This window comes from Arctopsyche grandis, chromosome 12, assembly GCF_051622035.1.
Source record: "Arctopsyche grandis isolate Sample6627 chromosome 12, ASM5162203v2, whole genome shotgun sequence".
Lineage (NCBI taxonomy): Eukaryota > Metazoa > Arthropoda > Insecta > Trichoptera > Hydropsychidae > Arctopsyche > Arctopsyche grandis.
The window spans coordinates 29,606,178-29,629,486 of NC_135366.1; the positions used below are offsets into that span (position 1 = coordinate 29,606,178).

Genomic DNA, 23,309 nt, shown 5'->3' on the forward strand with positions numbered 1-23,309 from the left:
CTCGTATAAATACGAACGATAACAGTATGTAAATTGACATATACACATGTACATATGTATGTATGTTAGACACACATTTGGAAAATAACCGATAGATGGCTCTAATTTTAACAAGTCACCCTAAAACGAGCAGTTTGCATGTTAATAAATTGGACACGATTCATGGGTTGCATATCACAAAAATTAGCACGCCTGTATCAGGCTTCGATGGATCTCGGGTAATTCACAAAGCATCAATGCTAACATATGTATGGGGCGGGGCAGGGGGATGAAATTCGATTACACCCCATTAGCGTTCGGCAATTGTCACGTGATGCAATAACTAGATCAGTGATCGGAACCTGACTCGTTCACGTGATTATGAACGCACGCTGGATACTATTCCAATCATCGACCCTTTGATGAGACCTGCGTACCCTCAGTTGAGGACGACTGATCAAAAGCCTTCGTTTCACCCTCTTCACTCTATCCCTCTCTCCTCTCGAACAATTCCCCATATAATCCCACCTCGCGAGTTTCTACAGATATGAAGACCGAGAGGGTGATCAAAAGATTAGGCTCTTGTGTGAGACAAGGGTAGACTGAAGCAGAGCTATTTAACCTTTTTTTTCTTAGCAATTCAGATCTTCTGCGTTGATTTATTCGGTAATTTCAATGATATTTGATTTATTTGGAGCTGATCTACCTAATGGTAGATTGAGAAAAATCTTCAAAAGAAAAAAAATCGTCTACGGCATTGTCAAAGTAAAGAATGTCATAAGATTTTTACTTCTTAACGCGGAGTTTTTACTCAAGTGGAAGTCACTTTTAGCATATATTATGATATGTTAAGCAAAACTTGAAGTGTGATACGTATTTTGTGTTGTATAAGTGTAACATTGCTTTATTTATATAAGTATTTTATGCCCGTTGAAATTTCAATGGGTGCTTTCGGATTGATACATGATTTTAAATATAGTTACAATATGAATAGTAATAATTAATCGGAATCGGAACTGAAACAGAAATCGGGAATTGGTTATGCCAATTAAATTATGCAATAATAAATAATAATAAAATAATAAAATCCGAAGTCGAAATCCGAATTGGAATCGGATAATATGAAAAGTACGTATTTTTACATCGCGTGACGTAAGCAAAAATGTATGTTTAATTTACGAAACCCAATAGCGACAAACAAACCCCAGTCATTGACCTCGCAATTAAATTGTGTTATTTAAAGAACACACACATACAGATTACCGTTTTTACATATATAATAATACATACTTTATGAATCAACACTATAGAACTGTACACTCTAATAAGATGAAAGATCAAATCAATCGCTGACTGTTTTTCGTATTAATCAGCAGCATAGCTCTGTGGTTAGCGTGTAGTATTTTTGACTTATTGGTCATGGGTTAATTCCTTGGCTGATTTTTCTGGTCAGACTTTGGATATAAGTACAAGAGACTCCAGGTCAATCGTTTTCTATCAGAGTTTAGTACCAATTTATTTGATTTCATTGAAACGCTTCCACTAAATTGGCGTTTAAAGCATCTCTAATGGTTTTATATTATAAATATGCTACTGAGTCTGTATAATTTATGAATTTATTGAAATATTAGTATTATCGAATTTGTCCATAGATGCCTCTATGATACTGTGTAAACATAATTTTGTATTAAAGCTTATAATAAACTTACAATACTGATGTACAGTGTTTGATCATAGATGTAAGAATAAAATGGGTTTATACCTGTATAAATAAATGAATAAAACTTTCAAAAATACATCTTAATACAATTTTTTAAAATATCTAAGAAAAAAATCTCACAGTTCAAAATCGATAGCCAAATTTACTCAAAGTCGAATTTGGTTAATTTTCGTTTTCGTTTCGTACTATTCACGAGGAAGGCTTCGGCGAGTTGATAAATTAATAAGATTTTGTAGTGAGACAGGAAGAAGATTGCGCTTCCAAATTGAAATTTGGCCATTTAAATAAAACGCATTTTTCACTCACTTTTCAATCAATTCATTTCAACACACTCCTATATATAATATAATATACATAATATACCTATATATACCTATATATAATATAATATACATATATAATATACGTTTATCAGAAATCGATTTACTTGGGGGAAAATTTAATACCGTACTTATGTGCGTGTTCTATTTCGTAATATTTGTTTAATGGCAAAGATTCGCAAAGGACATAATACATATAATAAAATGGCGAACAAATATTTTGCAAAGCTTCTGAGATAATAGAGTTGGCCCACGTATACAAAACATCTTTTCACAATTAATGTCACGGCTTCGCGAAATATAAGCAGTTTTCCATTATTTATTGTACGCGGAGAAAAAATAATAACTTTAACGTGGGGCCACGAGGAGGTGGAAGGTGTGGGTGGAAAAGCGGAAGGAAAAACTTTTCTCGCGGGTGGGAGGGGGTAATTTATTTTCCGTCCGAAAAAATAGCAAGAATAGGTTCGGAAAATGCGAAAGAAGATGATGAAGCAAGAGATGTAAGTAAATTAAAATTAAATGAGGATTTCTACCGTTTCTTCTTTGCGTTCCTTTTCGCAATGCGAAGAAGGTAAAACGACAGGAAGTTTACTTTTTTTTTTGAATCGCACTCAAGAACATATTTCATTTTTATTTTTATTTTTCTACACAAAAAAATCAATGGATTTTTGAGTGCGAGGTGGAAAATTTGCATCCCGTATTTCAAAATGGTAATACAAGGTCAAAAAATTCATGCCAAACTTGGATCTTTATTATTTAACATACTTATTAATAACATTGCATCCTAAAGATTTGTGCAGATGACATTAAAATATATAAGGAAATCATATAATGATAATTTTTCCTCGCAAAAAAATTTGGATGCCCTTTCACAGTGGTGTCACAAAACAATCGCATGTCATTTTCCTTAATCAAATGTATAGCAATCACTTTCACTAGATCATCTAGAAACTTCTCAAGTTTCCAATATTCAATGGACGAGATTGTTCTGAATCGAGTGTATATGATTCGTGATCTTGGTGTACTTTTTGACAGTAATTTGACATTTAAAAACCATATTTTTAATGTTGTCAACAAGTCTAACCAATCATTAGCATTTGTAATCAGACAATCTTATTTGTTGTCTAATTCTAATTCGATGATTTGCCTCTACAATTCTTTTGTCAGGTGTATTTTGGAGTTTAATTGCATAATTTGGTCAACTAACAAAAAATTGTATATTATTGTAATTTATTAGAAAAAATTCTGTCGGTTTCTCTATTATAAAATGTATGGATACTACCCGTGGTTATATCCAAGCAAATTTATTTTGGAAATGACGGGCTTAGTCAGTCTTGAATCTCGTCATCGTATTTTATTATTACGACACATATTCCTCGTTCTTAGGTGGAAATATTTATAATCCACCAATTCTTAGCTAATTCACTTTCTATACACCAGAAAATTATTTTAAAATACGCAAACGTGTTCTGTTTTCGCCAATTATAGCGAAAACTAAAACTAACTATTCCTATATGCAAAGCCATATTAAGCTGATCAGACAGACATTGACATATTTAGTTTTACTTTTGGTCGGTTTATAGGATCCATTCAGAATATTGTTTTTCCTTAATTTTTACTATCTTTTCCGATTTTCTTTTTACTTTTATTGTTAATTTTATATTATAAGATTTCATTATATATTTTTATTATGTAATTTACTTAAATGGGCTTTTACCTGTTTAAATAAATCAATGTCAGGACATGTTCTTTTTGATAAATTATTTAAATAAACAAACAATGGTATCCGTATCGTCTTATTTCGAAATAGTCTCGTCGTATTATTATATGGATACATTCGAATGCTTAGACACATCCCCGGCTAATTGTTCCGGTTACACCGCAATCTGTGCTAAATCCGTTTTATGTCCGACAACAATCGACAGTCGGTCGAGCGCAATAAAGTGGATGAGGTTTCGTCCAGAACCTGGACGAAACTACCCGCTCCCATTATATTCGCAATTAATATCGATACAGTCTAAACTGCTTCACGGAATCGTTAAAGGCTCAAATTAACCGCCCGAATCCGATAACCGTGCGGTTTAAAATCGAAACGGGAAATTTTACACCGCGCTTAATAGGTTATATGCCAAAACGAAAATATTAAATTACTCGACTGTGAAAATTACCGTTATTTTCCGATACGTAGTTTTTCAATGTATGATACATACAATCATCGTAGACATACATATGTAGATAGATTTTTTTTTTGATTTTTAAATTCTTTTTATTATTACGAAATTATGTTCACAATACATCTTATATATATTTTAATAGCTACTGATCTACTGATCATTTTCTATTTTACAATTTTAATTTAATTTGGTTAGTAATCAAAGTATTATATTATTCTAATGTTAATCTAAAGCATAATAGGAAAAAGAGCTCAAAAACCTATTTACAATCCTTATAAATGTTCATAATACATCTAATACATAATATTAATTAAAGACTATCTAAAGTCGATGACCTAAAGCAGATTGTGTTTAGGTAATCTGTGTTTATACCTGAAGGGTATAGACATTTTGTTGTAATCACCGAGACTCTTCACAAGTGTGTTAGTATGGTTATTAGTGATTCTTTCATAGAATCTACTGGTTAGTTTGTTAGTAATGTCTGTAACAAACGGAATATTATATATAGCATGCAGTTTTTTCAGGTTAGTATATATGGGTGTATTATAAATTATTTTAAGGGATTTATTTTGTATTACTTGGAGCTTGGAAAGGTTAGTATTCGAGGCGTTATTCCATACAGGTGAAGCATAGGTTAATAATGGTAATATGAGCGCGCGATATAATTTTATTTTATTTAGCGTTGATAAAGAACTATGGCGATTAAATATTGGATATATTGAGGATATACCCCGCATCGCCTTGCATTTCGCTGCCTCAATGTGAGGTGCCCATCTCATTCTTTTATCAAACGTTACTCCTAAATATTTTATTACTGACTGCCATTTCAGACTTTCTCCAGAGGGGATTTTCAAATCTGAACTTGGCTATGTAGATAGATGCTATGTAGCATAGCATCTATCTATGCATACAATTTTTCAAAAAGGATATTATACATATGAGTGGTCCTCATTTTGCCGAAAAGTTTAGATACTTTTAAGTTTAGTCCATTGATGAGTAGCGTGGTCTAGTGGTGAATGTTGAATTATCTCGTACTTGATGTTACGAGTTCGATTCCCGCTAATTCTCGCTATTGGCCAGACCTTGATTTGTCAAGGTCGATCGTTTCTTATCAGAATTTGCCAATTTTTATGATTTGCATTGAAACGATTCCTGTAAAATTGGCGTTTCCTTCCCAATCTTCTGTTGCGAACCTTTAGTTATTGTTATATCTTAGGTTTCGCCATATTGCTCACCATAGATGTCTCTGTGGTTGTTTATCGAATATAAAATTCGTATTGTTACATGAAAGTTATTCATCGTTATTTATCGTATTAATACGATATTTGTAATATCTGACGATAGATGTCAGATATTGTTTAGATTTACATGTATCTATGTAATAATTATGTGGACCAGGAAGGCGCATTTGGGGTTTACCTGTTAAGCCTTCCTGGTATATTTGTATATATGTATGTAAAAATAAATAAATAAATAAATGAAAGGCTGTATAAATTTTTTAACAATTGTAAATTGCATAGTTAAAACTATGAATAACTATAAATCTCCTTCCTGTTAATAATATATGTGATTAATAATATTATTATTTTCTATTTTGAACCAAGCCTTACGAAATATTATATTTTAATTAAAAAAAACTTAATCTTACCTCCCCTTCTTAAATTTAATTATGAAAAAACTGATAAATTGGCATTTAATATAAAATACTGATTGATTGTCTACCGAGTCAAATTTACTGACCATTTGTATATTATAGGTATAACAACTCATCTAATATATAATTTCGAAAGAGACTTTGTATGTAAGTAACTATTGTTGGTTCGTTAATCCGTGACGTCATCGAACAAATGAATATTCAAATAAAACTATTCAAATAAATTTAATTAAATGTTTACTATTAGATTGGCCATGTTTAAGCGGTTTATATTACAAATAACGAGCGAAGCCGGGTAAAAACACTAGTTAAAAATAATATCTTTTTCTTTTAAGGATGTAAGATTTCGGAAACCCAAATTGAGTCCTTCTTTTATTATTTTCTATAAAAAATATCAATAAGAAATTAAATTTAAATGTAAATCTACGAATTTTACTACGTAAAAAAAAAAAAAAAATTTTCAGCATAGTAAATAGACTTACATTTTCACATTTTATATATAATGAACATGTATGTACGTATGTGTAAATGACTAAAAACTATTTCAAGTTTGTAAAATCATTTTTAGACATCATGTATATTATTTAAATGTAAAATAGCACGTGCATCAGATATTCAATTATTTGAAAAAATATTGCTATTTATACAGAGGAAAACCACAAAGATATTATATCAGTATTATAAAAATAAAATAACAGCATTAACCACATAAACAAATATTTGATATATTATGCATTTGTGGAAATCTTGATAATGTTTATTTTTTTCATAAAAAAAGTGTTTTTCACATTAATATATCAAACGGTGGTTTTGGAAAGAAACTGAATCGCATTGTTATTTGATATCTATAATTTTCAATTTATTTGCGGTATTTCCAATATTTTTATTTATTTTATTTTATTTTATTTCATACCAGGAAGGCATTACAGGTAAACCCCAATGCGCCTTCCTGGCCAAATTACAAACAATACAGCATTTTTTATTATATACATACATATGTAAGTCGCTAAATTACGAGACACTGACAAATTTGACAATTAACGAGACATCTATGAATTGTACATACATTTTTATTGTAATATTTACATTAATCATACTCAAATAGTGGTGACATAGTGGGTAGGAAGGATTTTTAGCCAATTTTTAATCGGGAATCGTTTCAACAATGAAATCAGAGAAAATTGGCAAACTCTGATAGGAAACGATCAACCAGGAGTCACAAATCCTGGTCTGACCAGCAGCATTACAGATATACTCAGAAAAATTCTTTTCAATCGAGGTCAGCTCAAGGGATCGAACTCGGCGCCTCTCAGTGTTAAGCAGAAGCTTAACGACCGAGCCACGCTGCTGGCTATATATATATACATATGTACGTATCTACAGTATACAGTTAAACCGCTATCATATTTATGATACGTATGTTATTATTGTAATGCGTGCAAAAATATAATGTTTGTTTTCTCAGTGTTTTCAGTTACTTCAAATGTGACTAACGTTTTCCACATTACAAAATGGCATCAGAAAATTGCCGTGAGGAGTTTGTGACATCGGAAAGGTTTGTTTTAAAAAATGTTTGCACCATGTACGAATTCATGCAACGAGGAGAACATTGTGATGTAGATATAATTCTCGACAATAAATGGTATGTAATATTTTATGCCTCTGAGTTATTTGAAATCTTATTGATTTACTCGTCATATACATATGTACATATTTTCAGTTATCCTGTGCACAAAATTGTCATGCTTGCTTCGAGCGAATATTTCCGTTCGCAAACATGGATAAAACAAATCAATTCCGAAAACCCTAAAGTAACGTTAACCAACATCCCTTGTGAATGTCTAGAGTGGGTAATTCACTTTTGTTATACTGGAAGTATAGGTAAATTGATTCTATCTACGTATATATAATATAAACATATTTCAAGTTCATTTGAATTACATTATTATATTTATGTTTTGATAAATTATAAGTAGAATTCAAAAATTCGACTATCGATGATATGATGAGCGCAGCAAGCTATTTGGGAAACGACGATTTGATAGACATTGGCTTGGATTATTGGCTTAAGCATATATCTGTGCAAAATTGTATCATGATAGCGACCTTCGCCCATTTTCACGAAAAACTTGACGTTCAAAAAATTTCTTTCGACTTCTGTTGCAAAAATTTCAACGACGTATGCAATTTGAATATATTTTTATAAAAATACAAAAATGTTTATAAATAATTTGACAAGTTATTTAAAAATATTACAGCTTGTCAAGACTGACGAATTTTTGGCTTCCGATTACAATTAATTTGTCTTGGAATTGCTAAAATCAGACGAGATCAACATTCACAGCGAAGAGGATGTGTATCGAAGTTTGAAAGTGTGGGTCGAGTCAAATAAGCAGAGTAGATGTCAGTATATTCCTTCTCTCCCCAATTGTGTTAAATTGGAATTGCTGAATTTGCAGGTAAAAATAATAAAATTAAGCTTTCAATATTTTTTAAATAAGCTTTTTACCATTTAAGGCAACTTGGCTTTTGGCCAAGTATTAATAACAGTTGATCAATCGTGTACATTAAATGATCATTAACTTATTACATTAATGTTGAGGATTTTATAAAATTGAAAAACAACTAGAAAATGTTTTTGGCTTCAAAATAAAAATCATTTCATTATACGCAACGACAAAATGGAACTACATTTTAAAATAAGCCGATTAAATACAAATTTAATTGCAGTTTTTATCAACGGAAGTTGTAGGGTTTGCAATTTCCTTACCTAACATTTGCAAAACAAATGTCATTGATGCTATAAGATGGCATACTTTGCCTGAAAATAATATTTCGTCAAACAAATCTAAGCCAAGACCATCTACTCTTAAAGTTTTGGCTGTGGGTAATCGACATGCCGCAGTAAGTGTAACTTTCCTATTTATTTTTCATATACCTAAAAAATATTCTAATAACCAACACTTACTTTCCTGAAGCAAGCTTCAGTAATTGAAATATACAACCCGTTAAATAATTCGTGGAGAACTTTATTTGAATTTAAAACTGAAGAAGTACTAACGGAATTCGATGCAGTAGTAATAGGGAATGAACTTTTTATTATTGGTGGATATTCACAAACTGGTAGTAAAAATACGGTACGTAAATGTCAATACTGATCATGTTTAAAAACTTAAGCATTTCAACCATGTCTTTTTACTTTAAAGATTTTTTCCGTCGATTTGAAAGACAACACTGTAAAGACTTTGCCACCGTTCTTAGTAGGAAGATCTGAATTGCGTGCAGTGGAATTAAATGAAGAGATATACGTTGTTGGTGGATATAATGGACAAATATTAAACGATGTTGAAAAGTGTGTACAAATTTTATATTTTTATAATACCCTAGTGTTGTGCCCGTTGATTACAACTGGTGGTTTCGGAAAGGAATACGCGAATTAAAATAAAATTACATATATGTTATATATAAATATGATGTAAGGTAATTTATATGCGAACGCACGCGCGCACGTATTAATATAAAAAGTTGAGTGCGCGCAATACACGCTCGTCGATCCAACCCGTTCATCCGTTCGAAATGATGAATGAACATGAGTTTGCCTTCGTGGATGTTTATATGTGTGTACGCTCCCGCGCAGCGCATCTGTCGCTGGCGTTACCCGTTGCTAGGGCCTGACATCGCTCGGCGCTCAATATCAGGAGCACATGTCACATGCTCAAGTCCCCGCTACCCACTTCCCTCCTCCACGATCGCACACCATATCCCTATAGCGGATCTTAAAAGGCACGAATGATCCTATAATTGGTCAATGGTTTAAGTACACGTAGACCACTTCACTATGATTGGCTGTGCGCCTTGTTCGAGTGTATTTATTTTATTAAATATTTCTAGGCACAACATATACTACTGTAATTCTAAAATTTATTTTTTTGAAATCTTTATACTCGTCGACGCATCCGCCACACACCCACATACATCGCCTCCGTTTTTATATACATACATATATAATACTAGAGAATTAAAAAAATATTCACAAATTCCCTGTCTGTGCAATTTTCCTATGCGATGATGATCCTGAACTATAGACCATGGATTTTCTTTGGATTGAACTTATAGAACATGGATCTTCAACTATAATTCCTAGTTGATGAGGATCTGATTCCACCATTGAAGTCAGGATATCATCATCTAATTTTTGAGCTCTTCTTTTCGTGCGATCTCCTTGATGTTCCTATTCACATTTTTAAATTGTTTATACCATCGACGAAACTTGTTTAGTTTCAGAATATCCCCATAAGTATCGATGATATATGTATTTCACTGCTTCGTTTACCTTCATTACTTGGTCTAACATAAACAACATAAAAGTACTCTTCCTCTATTATTGGTCTTGACATCCTTCCTCAGGTAGAATTTTTTTTTTAAACGGAAACAATACATTTATAACAAAAAATTCATCTTAAGAGGGCTGGACACCAGCGCCTTGTCCATACAAACGTACTGGAAAAGACTTCGATAATGGTTTGATGTAGTTTATTGAAATGTAAAATTTGCACGTGGTGGGCCAGCGGAGCGTACGGAACACAAGCTGTCCGTACGCCGTCTACTCGGTGACTCTGTCGACCGTCGCGTATTTCCGCTTGGGCCGACACTAATGCCAACTCGTCAATAATGCCAATCGACAATCAGTTAATAAGACTGTTTGCCACACGTCATTACAAAAGTCGGAACATAGTCCCACATAGGAAAACTGTTGAACAATACAGTTATTCTACAGAGTTACAGCATTACTGACGAGTCGTTTACAATAAATCATAGCTCTTAAAATAATTAAATAGAGGGTGAATAATGAAACCTTTGCCTCATCCAGTGTGAGGATAAAATCAATTTATTGGTTCAGTAATATTTCAACTTATAGGTATACCTCTGGTGAATGTTGTTTCTCTTTACATTAAAATTTTTGAAATCTCCTTTGAAGCTGTGAATAAGCATTACAAGATAAGTTTACTTTAAAGAAGAGAGAGTGGACTGTATATGGTTTAAAACTTAAGCATTCCTCATCTTGATGTTAACTTAGACAATACAATGTTGACACTGTTACAGTTGTCAAGACAGATCAGCTATTACCGATCAACTAAACTTGATTAGTGAGTGTAATGCTCCTAAGTTAACTTGATTTCATCAACAAGTAGCACAAACATTGCTAAATTAAAAGTAAATTGGAAAGTCATTCATTCATTCCTACAAGCAGGAAATGAAGGCGAACTATGATTATAGATGTCTCTACGTTACATCGAAATGTTCAGTATTATAATATTTACTTATTCTATGATTCACATAAATACTATAAACAGTAAGAGTTAACTTATGTTTTCATAACAAGAAACATAAGACCTGCGGATGACTCCCGGCAGGTTATAATTAAGTAGACATGAAATAATTTAAGATGCTCCATTAAGTGTGGCTTGGAGACTAACATTAACAAATCATGAATCTAATTTTAACTGTCAAATTTGAACAGTTTATTTTAAACTCGGATATAATCCTTCCGAGTGATGACATGAGACAAGTCTTATATTATAAAGACAAAATGATTAGATTAAATTCGGAGATATATACTGCCGAATGTTAAAATGAAAATAGCTTAAATTATACACACAACACAATTAAAGTGAATTACGGAGTACTACTATTAACATTGACTGATTTAAACTCATGATTACATCTAATAAGTAATATGAGTTGGGGGTAGTGTCTTCGGGTTAAACTAAGCTACCGAAGTTGACGGAATTGAAGCTGCTGTTTCTCCTCCCTCTTGCTGATCTTCCTTCCTGTCAAGTGGTCCTTGTGGTAGAATCGGCAATGGCGCCACTAGATGACTGGACCGACGAAACTCTCCGCTGGCAGTAAAGACGTCGACGACTCGAACTCTGCCATCTGGTCCGGGATACAATTTAGTGACTCGACCCAAGACCCATCGGGTTGGCAGCATGTGTTCCTCCTTTAACAGGACCATTTGACCCACACTCAGATTGTTGCTCGAGTCCTTCTTCCATTTGTGTCGTAACTGCAAAGAATGTAAATATTCCGCCGACCAACGTTTCCAAAATGCTGCTGTGGTCAATTGTATCTGAAGCAGATTGGCATGGACATTAGTGTTATATTTAACCTCCATTGGAAGAGCGAGTAAGGATCTGCCAATTAAGAAATGTCCAGGTGTGAGGGGTAAAAGGTCTAGTGGATCCGAAGACAAGGGACTAAGAGGACGGGAATTCATGCAAGCTTCTATTTGAGTCAATACCGTACAAAATGATTCGAAATTTAAGGTGGTGGCCTTTAACACCTTGTTTAAATGAATCTTCATGGATTTAACCGCTGCTTCCCACAGCCCTCCCATGTGAGGCGCCCTTGGCGGGTTAAACTTCCAACGAATCCCTTCGGAGGCTACATACCGTAGTAGCTTCTCCTCATGAGGACGTTCGTAAATTAATTTTACTAAATTAACGAGTTCACGACTTGCACCGACAAAATTAGTAGCATTGTCGGAATATATCGTATTGGGCCTGCCACGTCTGGCTACGAATCTTCTTAAACAATTTAAGAAATTTGAACTCGTTAAGTCTCCGACAAGTTCCAAGTGAACTGCCTTACTGGAAAAACACACAAAGACACAAACGTAACCCTTAATTATCTTAGAATTCTTATTGCAACCACTCTTCACAGGAAAAGGTCCTGCGAAATCTATCCCCACATGACTGAAAGGAAAATTCGCAGTGGTACGTTCAAGCGGGAGTAATCCCATTAATCTATTGTGTGACAGTGGTTTATTTCTGAAACAAATGACACATGAACGCACCACTCCTTTGACAGTATTATGTCCGGCCAATGGCCAATAGGTCTGCCGCAATAACGACAGTAAGGCTTGAGTACCCAAGTGAATATATTTCAAGTGCGCATCTCGGACAATCATGTGTGTAAGTTTATGCTTATTTGACAAGATAATGGGTGACGTTGATAGAGTTGTTCCCAGAGGAAGTCTACTTCCAACACAAATTAAATTCTCGTGGAATAGAGGGGACAATTTAGCTAATTTACTGCTACTGGGAATTGGATGTCCCTTGCTCAGCAAACGATATTCCAATGGAAATGATTCCATTTGCGATAACCTTATCAAATTATTTAAAGCATCTTTTAATTCTAAAGCGGACGGTTCGTTATTTTCTTTAACGTTTAATTGTTTATTCCTTAGTGGCCGACGAACATATGATAAAACTCGAAGGAGTCTTGGAAGATGAGAATGTTTATCTATCCAATTATTTTCCCTCACAAGGGTAGCGTTAGTGACTACCCTTCTCTCTGGAAGATCTATTGTGATCTCAGGAGGTCTTCGAGGCCATCGTGATTCGTCTAATTTCAACCAACTAGGGCCGTCCCACCATAACGAATTATGATTTAATTCTGATGGTTGAGTCCCTCGAGAAATTAAATCTGCTGGATTGTCTGTAGAGGAGACATGGTACCACTCAATGGGTTGAGATATTGATTGGATTTCGGCCACTCGATTGGCAACGAAGGTGGTCCATTTACATGACTCTCCTCTAATCCAATGCAATGCGACGGTTGAATCCGTCCAATAATATTTTTCATTAATATGAATTGTTAATTGGTCTATTGTTGACTTCATTAACTTTGATAATAACATAGCGGAGCACAGCTCTAAACGCGGAATAGTTACAAAACTGAGCGGAGCGACTCTCGAACGAGAACACACAAGATGACATTTGGAATTTCCCAATTGATCAGTACATTTTACATAAATACAAGCACCATAAGCTTTCTCGGATGCGTCACAAAATCCGTGTGCCTGTATATTGATGACATTATTTAGTATTATCAATCTAGGAATTTTATAAAGTTTCATGACTGTATTGGATAATTGACAATCTTTCCATTTTTTGAAGATTGTCTGAGGAATGAATTCATCCCAACCAATGGTTTGTTGCCAGACAGATTGCATTAATATCTTATAATTAATTAACAATGGAGATAATAGTCCTAATGGGTCGAAGATCTGACTAATTACTGATAAAAAGTTTCTTTTTGTTATATTTTCAGTCTCGACTTCGGTTTGAACCTTAAATACAAAAACGTCTTCCCGCGGTTTCCAAAATAAACCTAAAGTTTTGTGTGATTCGTTAGAGAAGTTAAAATCTGAACAATCGTCAGCTTTAACATCCGTGATTATATCGGAGTTGTTCGATGTCCATTTGCTTAAGGGCATACCGGCTGATAATAATATGGTTTCCAGTTGAACCTTTAATAATTTACCAGCTTCAATAGTATTAGTTCCCGTGAGCAAATCATCAACATAAAAATCACGTTCGATCACTTTACTAGCGATGGGATATTTGTTTCTATTCTCCTCTGCTAACTGATTTAGACATCTAGTAGCTAAAAATGGGGCTGAAGCAGTTCCGAATGTTACTGTATTAAGCTTGTAATGCTTGAATTTACTCTGGGGATCTGTTCGCCAAATGATTCGTTGTACATTTTTATTTTTCTCTGCTATTTGAATCTGTCGGTACATCTGCTTAATATCCGCAGTAATCACGTATTTATGGAGTCGAAAGTTGAGTAGTAAACTTAACAAATCTGATTGGACACTAGGTCCCACCATCAAAATATTATTTAGTGAGATATTAGACGTTGTCTTTGCGGACGCATCAAAAACTACACGATATTTAGTGGTAAGGCTAGACTCCTTAACCACGACGTGATGAGGTAAATAACAATGAACCTCATGTGCCTCCGGAGGTTCACACTCTGACATATGTCCTAAATTTATGTACTCTTCTAAAACTTTATTGTATTCCATTTTTAAATTATTATTGGCTAAAAAACGTCTTTCCAAAGTTTTGTGTCTTTTCTCCGCAATGTGTAATGAACTTCCTAATACTACCGGGGAATTTTTATATGGTAAAGCTACACAAAATCTACCGTTTTTATCTCGTGATGTGTGTGCTTGGAAATGTTCCTCACATCTTTTCTCCTCAAGAGATTGATGTTTTACCATAGGAACCTGGTCGATCATCCAAAAGTTTTGAATGTGACTGTCTAATTGACTTAAGCCTATGTGGCTCTTCCCTGGAGCATTATTTACTTCGGGATATGGACCAACTATTGTCCATCCGAATTCGGTATCCTTTAAGATAGGCATACCTTTTCCTAACTGGATGGTTCCTGCTTTCATAGCATGAACGCAAATCTCGGCGCCGAGCAAGAAATCGATTGGCGTCGGTTTATTCCAAAGGGGATCTGATAACTTGATTCCCGCTGGTATTGAAATTAACTGTTGATCCAGTTTCACAGTTGGAATTTCGCCAGTAATTTCTGGTAATACCAAACACAACACTTTGGTTGAGTAATTAGTGGTTGAAGACCTTATGGTCACCTTGGTGATGTGACGAATGCTACTTTCTTGATTAGCGATACCTACAATTTTTTGAGAGATTTTCTCTAACTTGAAGTTATTCTTCTTAGCGAAAGATGTGGTAACATAGTTGACTTGTGAGCCGGAATCTAATAATGTGCGACCCTTAACGACCGTTCCATTGGACGTTATAATGTCTACTTGTACCGTCGGTAAAATTATCTCCCTTTGAGAGAAATGAGTAGAATGAGCATTAATTGACTTCCTTCCCGTATTATTGGAACTAAATGTATCGTCCTGATGCAACAAAGTGTGATGGTTTTGTTTGCACCTTAAGCAATTATAGTTAGACTTGCAATTTGTTATCTTATGCGATGAATTTAAACATTTAAAACACATGTTATTAGATTTAACGAATTCATTTCTTTCCATACTGGATTTTGCTTTGAATTTATCACATTTGCCTATGAAATGATTATTTCGACAGAATGCGCATGCGTTTACCTTACTTGATGGGTTTTTGTTCGCGACATGAGTTCTCATGATTCTTTGACGACTATGAGGGAATTCCTTCACCGTAGTTACAGATGCAGTAGATTGTAATACATTACATCTATTCTGCAAGAATGTCTCTAAACTTTCATATGGTGGCATTTCTCTGCTAACCAGCGATATTTCCCAGTCTCTTACTATATTAAAAGGTAATTTCCTTAGAACTAAACATGTTACCCATGGATCTAAAATTTCTCTCGCGTAACCCAACGATTCAATGTTTTTAATACACACTGTTACCTGATTCAATAGATTTCTCAATTCGATATGTGATTCTCTTGTGATTAATTTTAAGTCACAAAGTGAATTAATCCTAGTTTTGAGATTAAGTCTTGGTAAATTATATTGCTTGTCTAAAATACTCCAAGCTATTTCGTAATTGTCTGAGCTAATATCTAAACCTGATACAGCTGCCAAAGCGGGACCGATTAAGGATTGATGCAAATATTGCAATTTCGTGACATTCGAATATTCCGTTTTGTTTCCTATTATATTCTTAAAAGCTTGTTGAAACGATTGCCATTCAGATGGATCTCCCTGAAATGTGGGAATGGTTAACGTCGGTAACTTATCTCTAGCAAATTTAATTGTTGCTTGCTCTACCTTTAGTTTACTATCTTGAAAGGATTGGCAATCTAATGCTGCTTTAAGATTTTTAACTGTTATTGTAATTGCATCGTACTCTTCGTCTATTTTGGCCGCTTTCGGTATGTCTGTAAGGTTATCTAAATATTCGTAATGGAGTTTTCGGACATAATCGTATGCTTCTTTAATGGTTTGATACTGTCCTTCATCTAATTCGGAGGATTTATCTATTTTTCCTTTTAGTCTTTGTACCGCGCCTGAATACCTTAATTCTATTGACGTCATTATGACTTCTACTTTATTTTCCTTCGCTAATATTTCTATCGATTGAGTCTGACTTCGAGTCTGATGTATTCTAGAGCTTGACCTGTCTCTAATAGGTTCTACGTCCCTAGTTGGATTTCGACCTTTATGCGACTTGGAAGTCGAAGCTTCTATTTCCTCGTTTTCAGCACTTGACATTTGTTTCAGAAAGTTGCACTATTTCGTCTCATAAATACAGTTGTTCTCTACTATAGCTGTCAATTGAACTATTCGTAGAGATAAGGTAATAATATTCAATGATTAACCGTGAATCTTAATATTCTACTTTAACTATTATCACCAGAATCTATCCAACATATTTTGGAAGAAATTACAACCCTAAATTGGTGGGTGCTTGATTTAAACCACTTTGGGGCTACAAGTCTTGTGATTTATTTTAAATCACCACTGTTTCATCACACATTATGAAACAAAGAGATCTACCGATGTATGAATATGCCGGTATGTACTTGATTTAATCCACTTTGGGGCTACAAGTGTAATTCCACATTTATCGTGGAAGGGGGGGGGGGGGAGGGTGTTTCTACACACATTAAGAAACAAAGATCTACCGATATGAATATACCGGTATGTACTTGATTTAAGCCACTTTGGGGCTACAAGTATAATTCCACATTTATCGTGGAAGGGGGGGGGGGGAGGGTGTTTCTACACACATTAAGAAACAAAGATCTACCGCTATGAATATACCGGTATGTACTTGGTTTAAGCCACTTTGGGGCTACAAGTATAATTCCACATTTATCGTGGAAGGGGGGGGGGGGAGGGTGTTTCTACACACATTAAGAAACAAAGATCTACCGATATGAATATACCGGTATGTACTTGATTTAATCCACTTTGGGGCTACAAGTATAATTCTCCACGTGCTTTGCTAATTTTACACTACATCTGATTTTACACTTTTAATACGAAATTCGATGCGACCGATGAAACATTCCTTCGTAGCGCGATATTATTTTATACAATCGCGTTAATTAATTGTTATACTTTAAAACATATTTTAAAACTGACCTACCCACATGATTGCCTTTTGAACAGATTGCCTGAGATTGAATACATTCACTTACTTGAATATCCTTTACGATGTTTATGTGATCGTTCCGATAATTTTGGATTACCTCTGTGTCCCATGCGTCTTTGTAGGTTATGTTTTTATTTATATATTTTCTGCGTCAATCACGCGGTCATGTACCTCTGTACATCAATCAATATATTGCTGAAATAGAAGCAAACATGTTATTAGTATTGGAAAGGTATGGATAGTAACAAAGGAACGATACCGATTTCTTAATTGACATCCATTTTTTCTCGACCACGTTTTTTCCTATTGGTTTGTCCGTTTGGTGTTGTGGCCTAGGTTACTGGTGTCCGGTTCGAAGTGACCATCATGGAAAAGACTTCGATAATGGTTTGATGTAGTTTATTGAAATGTAAAATTTGCACGTGGTGGGCCAGCGGAGCGTACGGAACACAAGCTGTCCGAACGCCGTCTACTCGGTGACTCTGTCGACCGTCGCGTATTTCCGCTTGGGCCGACACTAATGCCAACTCGTCAATAATGCCAATCGACAATCAGTTAATAAGACTGTTTGCCACACGTCATTACAAAAGTCGGAACACGTACTATACTTCTCCCTTCCTCAATTATGGCACCAGAGAAATTATTTTTTAATATGCTATGGATATCCACCATTGGGGAGCAGATTAATTATTTTTTATAGGAGCTAGGAGCCGCCAAACATCTATAAAATCGCCTCTTTTTTCCACCCACAAAAAGAGTCCAGCGTGCTAATTTAACGGTTGATTTTTAAAAAATACGAAGATAAAAACATAGAAAATATTTTTCTCATACCGATGATTTTTCAAAAATTGGTCCAGTTTTGGAGGAGAAAATAGGAGAATACGAAACCTCGATTTTGTCGATTTAAAATACGTATTATCTGGTGGAAGCGCAACTGTCGCATTCACTCAATATATATATTGATATGTACTATCGCATTCACTCAATATATATATTCATTCAATATATATATCGAAGAAAGGAACGGCAACAAAAATAAAATTTCAGGTGTACAGCCTCTTAATAACAAAACTTAAGTGTTTACAGGACCGTGTCTCGACACAAACTGACAAACGACACAAACGGAAAATTTTGATTACTTTTCATTCCCCTAATATTATTATACATAAAAAACTATACACTTATGTATGTACATATATAGTTGTTTCTTACATATTTATTGAAACTGGCTGTAGGTGCAAGGCATTCCTTATGCTATATTTTTTTTATTTGATATTTTTACTTTATCTGTTATTATTTAATGCTATTTTTTATGTTTATGTTCAAATGTATTTTTTTTATGTATAATTGATGAGTATATTATTTTCGTTATGTATTAATTTATGTTTAATTGTTATTTTGTTTTTTTTTTGTGTTATATTTTTTGACCATTGTGGTGCTTTAGGAATTCCTGTTATGCCACAATGGTCTATTTAGAATAAAATAAAAATAAATAAATATATTCATTAGGGAATCGTGGTCTCATTTTGAGGAATAATACTAGAATTACAAATACCATATTAATAACGTGAAAAAAATTTTCAGATACAATTTGAAAACAGAAACTTGGTCTACTTGCTCATCTATGATAACAACTCGAGCTGCTTTTGGACTCGCTGTTCTTGACAACAAATTGTATGCAGCAGGCGGACATAAATCACCTGATAGACTGGATTCAGTAGAAGTATTCTCTCCAACTACAAACAAGTGGACTGAATGTAAACCCATGATGAAAATTAGAAACTACGTAGTGGTATGTAGCTCGTACAATAATAATTGCATATTAAAAATGTATAAACATAACCAAAAGTATTATTAGCTAGTGGCTTTCGAGAGACACCTGTATGCTTTTGGTGGCAGTAATGGTCATTTATCATCACCTGTCTTGATTCACGATGATTTTGAAAGGTATGATCCATCATCTGACACGTGGACTCTAATTTCGGGTCTTCCTTCTCCTCGCATGTGCATCGGAGCTACTGCCATAAACGACGAAATCATTTTGATCGGTTTGTAAAATATCTGATTATATTTTGTATTTTAATAACAAAACATTTACCTAGCATTATTTCACATATTTAGGTGGCTATGACGGTAAAATTGTTATGGACGATGTGGATCATTACGATCCAAAAACAAATACTTGGAGAAAAGGAACAGCCTCAAATACGACACGACGACAAAATGGACGCATACTCGCTGTAACCAATCATAATCTAATGCAATAAATTACATACGTGTGCTTTCAATTTATAATATTTTTATCATGATATTAAACTCATTTGGAAAATACTGAAAAAAATTATCATTTCAAAATATATTGACATGTTCCAAAGTTTATATATTTTTTAAATTACTTGTTTAACAAACCAAGATTTCTTTATTATCATAAAAACGTTATATTTATGTTATTGGTAGATATATTCGAAAACAACAGATTTAATTTTGGAATGATGATGAATTCAAAATGAGTTACGTAGAACTTTGTTTCACTAATTAGCTTTGGTTCACTTTGTTCTGCTGCTGTGCTGACCGTCACTTGCGTGGTCGATATTAATGACTATCACTCTCGGAGTTTCGATGGTTATGACTAAATTATGTGATCGAATCGTGGTCTATATAAATGATTTTTATCTTTTGCGTTGGGCAAAGTTCGACATTCCTGTCTTATCTGACTATCCCTTTACAAGAATTTTAATGGACTTGTTACTCACGTATATGAATTTGAAAAAGTGAATTTGATTATCGTGGGAACTACATTGATAAGCGAGGTACGTAGTACTATGTATGTATGTTGGTAGGTACATATGCATCTCTACTACATTTTTAATCTTTTTTTTCCTCTATATTTGTATGTATGAAAATATGCTTATCCAATTTATTTAGCTTATGAATAGTGCAAGTCCATTTATTTTTTTGTGAAATTATCAATTTTCAATGAAGTATTTTTATATATGTTACATATCTACATATGTGCCTAGCTTATCTTTCAACATTACCATACTCTAATTTCACTCTTCACATGGTCATATGTATGTACATGTGAATAACAAAGCTATAAAATATTTGCAATACGGTATCTACAATTAGACAAGCATGCCAGATATTGGTCATATCCAAAAATCGGCGTTGGGACGATACTATTGGCAGTAAAATAGTTTAAAATAGTAACTATTGTAAACCATGCTTTTTGGCTTTGTATACTGATGGAGCAGTCTATTGTTATTTGACGAGCATCCATTAAATGCCGAAGACTGGTCATAATAATTCCATAAGAATCCACTATATAAACCGCACTTCGATGCGACAGGTAGTCTCAACAGAGAACATCAGTCAGAACATCAGACCTAGTCAACCAGTGCAATAAATTACAAACATCTCTATGCATCTCTTAATTTTATCATTCTAATATTAAAGTGTTCTTTGAACATGTGAGTGATCATTTTTAGCGTATCTTTTAAATATATTTTTCTATTTTATTTGAACTTTCAAAATTATTGATGGGGATGTTGACTGAATTGTCATCATCCTAATCAACATTTTTAAAAATACAAATTAATCCTGCAACGTGGCAGTATATGTTACATGTACTTATAGTAACAGATCGTTGAGTAATACAATACCGATTGGATTCTCATACTAAAATACGTGGAAATTCATAGAAGTCCAATTCGAAATTCGATCTTTGTGCAGCAGACTGACTGGTTTCATCTTTTTTTTATTTTTTCTATCACCCCCTGTGGCCCAGACACGACGTTAATGGAGTTTCCTTTGTGTCCAATCAGAGTTGAAATATCCCCGAACGAATATATCTCTGCTATAGTTAGACATATCCAACATCGATGTGGTACATATGTACATAGATACAACTGTCAATCAGTGCAAAAGGGAAACCAATACAAGCCACAGAACATGTTCGAAAAAGGCTAGCTGAGATTTTTTTGTACCATTTTCTAGAGTACATTCGGCGTGTACGAAAAGCTCTGTGAAGTTTGAAAAAAAAATGGTTTCTCCCTTCGTTCCGTATATTTGAATCCTCACAACATTAATTGAACTGCGGACTAACGAAAATAATAATAAAAAAATACGCTCGATGTTCTACAAGCGTTTCTACTTTCGTCGTAAAAAATATATGATCAATGGCCGGCCGCAATCGAAGGGAATTAAAGAAAATATTTTTCCTTTCTTTCGGAGCGCAAGGAGAAAATATAAGAAAATAGAGAATCGGATCGTTCAAAGCCTATCGATTCCGTAAGTGGCATTATTTCATATCCGAAAATAGACGATTCGTCTTAGCAAAAAGGTGAACCTTTACAAAATGGGATACCTGATGGCATAAATAGCGTGTGGATTTTTTATTTTATTCTACTGATTGTGTTATGTCCATTTATATATATCGACGGACGGTTTTGGAAAGCAGTTGTCAATTTTTTCAGAAATAATTAATAAATGACACTCAAATCGTCGGTTAAAAAATTGATTACTTTCATTCACCCACCAGTATAAATTTTGTAGTAAAATTCTTTGGGGAGAGTATAATGAATAAATTTTAAATACAAAATCATTACATGAAATTGGAACACAAAATCATCCTTCCCTTTCCCTTACCCTTAATTTGCCCTCTCTTTGATAATTAATTTACAAAACTCAACTTTTTTAACAAGCTTTATATCAAATTCTATCTGTTAGCTCCATTAAGTTCTAGCCCGTTAAAAATTGTGGTGTTGATATTTAACCACTTCCATTATTTAGATAGCTTTGATATTTTACTGACATATTCTTATGTCTCCTGCATGAAGATAGATGAGTTTAATAATTAATGAACTCATTAAAAATTACATCGGAATCTTGTGTCAGATCGAAACGATGACAACTATGTAGTTATCCAAAACAATGATAAATTTACTTTTTCCATTCTAATTTTCTCTCATTTTATATAAACTTTATGTATATTAAAAGCATTTACACGTTTTCATATACGTTTGTTTTGATGTCCTCCGTTCGGAATAATTTGTAAATATGAGTCTCATAAATGTATGACATCGCAAGCTATATAAACGCGGCATTCTATCACCCCTTCATAACTCAATTAAATAGTGGTAGAAGTTACTTTTTTCACTCTCATTTATTTTACTTTATGTGTATACAAAGTGTAGAAAGCGGTTATTTGTATAACAAACACATTCAACTAACATTCATGTTTACATTTTACTACATGAATTACTCGGCTTGATCGAGTGGGTGAAAGTTTGTGTGAGGGAACCTTGACTCCAATTCTTGTCAAAACTTGGCAAATTTGGTGGTTCTAGATATATAAAGAGTATTGAATAGAGTAAAATTAGAGAGTGATAAAAGAGCTCCAAGCTCTCTAAGAAATCAGCTCAGGTTTTATGTTGGCACATATTTACATGTAATATATATTATACCAAATATGGTGGTATATTTAAATATAACTAGCTGTTACAACGATTTTAAAGTTCAAAATAAACAAAGTGACACCTTCATAAA

At 33.8% G+C, this 23,309-nt stretch overlaps 2 protein-coding genes across 3 annotated transcripts; one reads left to right on the forward strand and one right to left on the reverse strand.

Annotated features, from left to right (window-relative positions):
* Positions 1–7,310: 7,310 nt before the first annotated feature.
* Positions 7,311–20,140, forward strand: LOC143919695 (kelch-like protein 1). 2 transcript variants are annotated; one of them, XM_077442148.1, is made up of 10 exons: positions 7,311–7,489; positions 7,568–7,728; positions 7,821–8,026; positions 8,106–8,306; positions 8,578–8,751; positions 8,826–8,984; positions 9,054–9,199; positions 19,347–19,554; positions 19,621–19,810; positions 19,884–20,140. In XM_077442148.1, exons 8-10 carry the CDS (start codon positions 19,387–19,389, stop codon positions 20,027–20,029), a joined length of 504 nt encoding a protein of 167 aa, XP_077298274.1. In that variant the 5' UTR covers positions 7,311–7,489; positions 7,568–7,728; positions 7,821–8,026; positions 8,106–8,306; positions 8,578–8,751; positions 8,826–8,984; positions 9,054–9,199; positions 19,347–19,386; the 3' UTR covers positions 20,030–20,140. The 2 variants fall into 2 exon arrangements, with proteins under 2 accessions (XP_077298274.1, XP_077298273.1); XM_077442147.1 differs by lacking the exons at positions 8,578–8,751; positions 8,826–8,984; positions 9,054–9,199; ... (1 more) ...; positions 19,621–19,810; positions 19,884–20,140 and having other exon boundaries at positions 7,315–7,489; positions 7,824–8,026.
* Positions 10,351–16,876, reverse strand: LOC143919694 (uncharacterized). The gene is made up of 2 exons (XM_077442146.1): positions 12,017–16,876; positions 10,351–11,914 (listed from the first exon to the last, which is right to left on the reverse strand). Exons 1-2 carry the CDS (start codon positions 16,874–16,876, stop codon positions 11,615–11,617), a joined length of 5,160 nt encoding a protein of 1,719 aa, XP_077298272.1. The 3' UTR covers positions 10,351–11,614.
* Positions 20,141–23,309: the final 3,169 nt, after the last annotated feature.